The sequence below is a fragment of the Leptopilina heterotoma genome, unplaced genomic scaffold (assembly GCF_015476425.1).
Source record: "Leptopilina heterotoma isolate Lh14 unplaced genomic scaffold, ASM1547642v1 Lhet_275, whole genome shotgun sequence".
Classification (NCBI taxonomy): domain Eukaryota; kingdom Metazoa; phylum Arthropoda; class Insecta; order Hymenoptera; family Figitidae; genus Leptopilina; species Leptopilina heterotoma.
Genome location: NW_025110983.1, coordinates 2477396 through 2481313, shown reverse-complemented (window position 1 = coordinate 2481313; position 3918 = coordinate 2477396). Strand labels below are relative to the sequence as shown.

General features: G+C 21.3%; 1 protein-coding gene across 1 annotated transcript; it reads right to left on the bottom strand.

The window, feature by feature from the left end:
- Positions 1–844: 844 nt before the first annotated feature.
- Positions 845–2950, bottom strand: LOC122504022. Its single transcript, XM_043614844.1, has 4 exons — positions 2834–2950; positions 1789–1995; positions 1375–1647; positions 845–1110 (listed from the first exon to the last, which is right to left on the bottom strand). The coding sequence occupies exons 1-4, from the start codon at positions 2876–2878 to the stop codon at positions 916–918; spliced, it is 720 nt and encodes a 239-aa protein (XP_043470779.1). The 5' UTR covers positions 2879–2950; the 3' UTR covers positions 845–915.
- Positions 2951–3918: the final 968 nt, after the last annotated feature.

Here is a 3918-nt window from a genome sequence, read left to right as displayed (position 1 = left end):
GGAAGTAATATTCTACCATTATTGATTGTTTTTTGTCTCGATTTTGGTAACCGGAAAAGGGAAACGAAACTGTTGATGCAAATATATCGACAGGCGACAAAACAACAACATGGGTGTTACAACCACATCACACGTTAACCACCATCAACCGTGAATAGTACATCTACCGATATTGCGTGGTTAGTGATGCTTAGAAGAAAAAAGCAATTTTCTATATTTTTGTAAAAAGAAATTTCAATTAATTGAACCAGATTAGTTTTTTGAAGATATAATTAAATAATTTTTTTTATTTAGAACCATAGAGGTATTTTGAAAAATATAAAAATTTTTTAATTTAGAACTTTGTTTTTTCTTTCATGAAATCTAATTTAATTTACTTATCGAAAAACTATTTATTTCTCTTCTGATAATTTAACTAAATAATTAATTTGAAGTAGATCAATTAGAGCGTCTAATTGCATGGTTGAAAATAGAGCAACTTTGCTCTCTCTCTCTCTCTCTCTCTTAATGATATCATATCGATTCTAAAGCCAAATTCTCCAGAACAATTCTATATGTGTGTTTGGTTGCTTGTGAACGGTGTTGATTTATCTAATAGTAAAGAAAACGTGATTTTTTTTATAGTTTTATAGTTTTTTGTTAATAACTTTTTGTAAAAACAGGTATTCTATCCACTAGACTATATTGGAATTAAAATTTAATTGATTTTTTTTAACAATATAAATGTTCCGTAAAAGAATTTTTTCACAATACAAAAAAAAATTTTTGAATAATTTAACAGTCGTATTTAAATAAATAATTAAGGTTGATATTGGGAATATGTAATTATTGAAAGAAACAGAAATAGTTTTTCTAATTTTTAATTATTTTTTAAGAAGTGTTCATAAGAAGCACAAGAATTTTAGAAAATATATTTTAGACGTAAAAAATATTAGACTGAATACAGTCTGTAAGTTTCGTTTGTAGTTGAAACTTATTAGAGTTATAAATATTATTACATGCAGACAATTCTGATGAAGATAAGGAATATATTTTATTTGATAAACTAGTTATTTTGCCCTCTATTGTTGAAAAGTATTCTTCTTCAATTTTATCTACTGTTGCTTTTAGCTGAAAGTAAATTATTCGGTTTTAATAATTCATGAAAACTTCGACAATTATTGTTTTCGTAATAACTATTACTATTATTAAAAAAAAAAAAAAAAAAAAAAAAAAAAAAAAAAAAAAAATTGAATCATTATTATTATTGTAATCATCGTATTTTTATTATTAATAATAATATTAATATAATTGTTACCTATATTTTATTATAAATATTTTTAGTATACTATAATCATAAATTTAAAAGCAACTTAGGGAAAAATTGATAGATACCTTTGTGAGACAATCATTTAATTTTGAACTGTTTTCCACTTCTTCGAAATCTGTGCAAGCATATTCAACATTTGTATTAACCAAATTGAACCAAAATGAACGATATTCGCCATAAAGAGTTGCAGTTTTATTCATAAGGGTTTCATTTATTTTTTTTAAGCAAGTAGAATATTCCAAGAAATAATTTCTTTTAGTTTCCTCATAACTTTCCGATAGTTGGAGACATTCTGGTCCTTTGTCTTTTATTTCTTCTACAACATTATTGTCTTCGAACTGTTAAAGGAAATTAATACAAAAAATTAATAAATAAAATTAAAAAAAAAAAAAAAAAAAAAAAAAAAAAAAAAAAAAATTGCTGTTTAATTTTTTAGTACATGCAAAAAAAATCGTAAATTAATGTTTTGTTTGAATTACATTGCGCAGGTCAGTGAAAAGGGTTTCATTCTCCTTGTGTAGTGTTACATTCACTACAAGTTTAACCCGACTCATTTCTTTAAATGCACTGGACAGGGCATCGTCATCTGATTTACTGAGATTAGACAAAATGTTTTCATATCTGATAGTTAAATATGATTGAGAAATATTTTCGTCTTCATTATCGACTGTTGTAATGGATGAGACCTAAAAGTTGAAAATTTCTATTATTTAATAAAAATATGTAAATTAAATATATTTTTCTATATATTAATTACGAAGGGTATGCTTGCCACCAGAACATATCGGAATTAATTTTTTTTACTCCAAAACAACGGATTAAAAATAAACAAAATAAATAAATTTTACTCTTGATCTTACTCATTTATTATAGAAATAAAATAAAAAGAAACACATTTTTATATCTGCTATAAAAATAATAATTTATCAATGAATTTCTACAATTATAGATATTAATAAAAATATTTACCAATAAATATTAATATGAAATTTAAAGTTCATTTGAATTTTAATTTAAATACTTTGATAATATTAAAAAATTTTGAAAAATTTAAATTAAAAAAATTTATAATTATAATAACAATTTGTAGTAATTATAAATTATAATTACAGTAGTAAATTAGTAAAACAGTAAAATTAATTCGTTATCAAATAAAATAGAAATAATTGAAATTTAGTTTGAAGGATAGTTTCTGTGTATGCTTTTTTTCTTTAAAAAATATTGTTTGACAAATCGAAAATATTCAGGTATTTTTTCATAATTTATAATAATAATTAATAATATTAAAAATTAGAAATTTATGATTATATAGAATATATGATTATTATAATTATAATAATATTGAAACTGTATTCCAATTCGTATTTTATTTTTATAAAAAAAAATTTGAATAAAAAAATTTTATGTTCGATTATTTTTAAAACTGCTATTATTCTATAATTAACTATGTGAGAAATTAATAAAAATATCACTTTATTTTTTACGAAACTAAAAATTTGAAAAAAAAATGTTTTCAATACTTACACTAATGGCAAAAGTAGCGCACAATAGTACAGCAAGTCTTGACATAATTGTAACTTTTTTTAGAGACTTTAGTAACGAATAATAACGACTAACTTAAACTATCAATATTTAATGCTTTTATATCCAAAACTTATCAAAAAAATGTTAATATACATTAAATATTGATGAGAATTAAAAAATTTCGAAGTATTTCCCAGCTTTCCGAGTATTTAAATAATCTTATATTTACTTTAGATTATAATTTAAATTAGTAGATATTAGTCATAAATTTCGAGTAGTTTCTAATAGAATATTGTTTACTTTGCGATGTATATGAAACGAAGTGCGATTGGTATAAAATAATATAAAAAATCTTAAATTATTGTACTTATTGTTTTAGAAATTAAAGATTTACTGAAAGGTATGCTTGCTACTAGAACATATCGGAATGAAATTTTTTGCTATTCTTATATAGTGAAGTAAAATTTTTTTTAAAAAGGTATTCTTGACACTAAAACATAAATTAGATTTTTTTAAATGTTAATTTTATTTTAAATGTTATTTTTAAATGTTAAAAAAAATTTTTTTTAATGGAACATTATCTTCATCATCATTACATTGTTGATAAATTTAAAAATAGGTATTCTTGCCCCTAGAACATATCGGAATTAAATTATTTGCTATTTTTATATAATAAAGTAAAAAAAAATTTTTTTAATGTTTTTTTTTAATTTTTTGTTTTTTTACACTAAAACATATCGAAATTAGAATTTTTTTTAAAAACATAACAAAAATGTTTTACAAAATTTCTTTTTATAAAACATTATTTTCATCATCACTGCATTGTTGATAAAATTAAAAATAGATATTCTTGTTACTACAACATCGGAGTGATTAAAAGTTAAAACAAATTTTTTTTTATAAAATACATTATTTTCATTATCATCCCATTGTTGATAAATTTAAAAATAGGTATTGTTGCTACTAGAACATATCGGAATTTTTTTGACCATAAAAAAATTATATAACAAATTTCAATATTAAAAAGTAGAAAAATTAAGTTGTGCTTAAAAATACCTACTTTTCAGTTTTTTATATAAATTTAT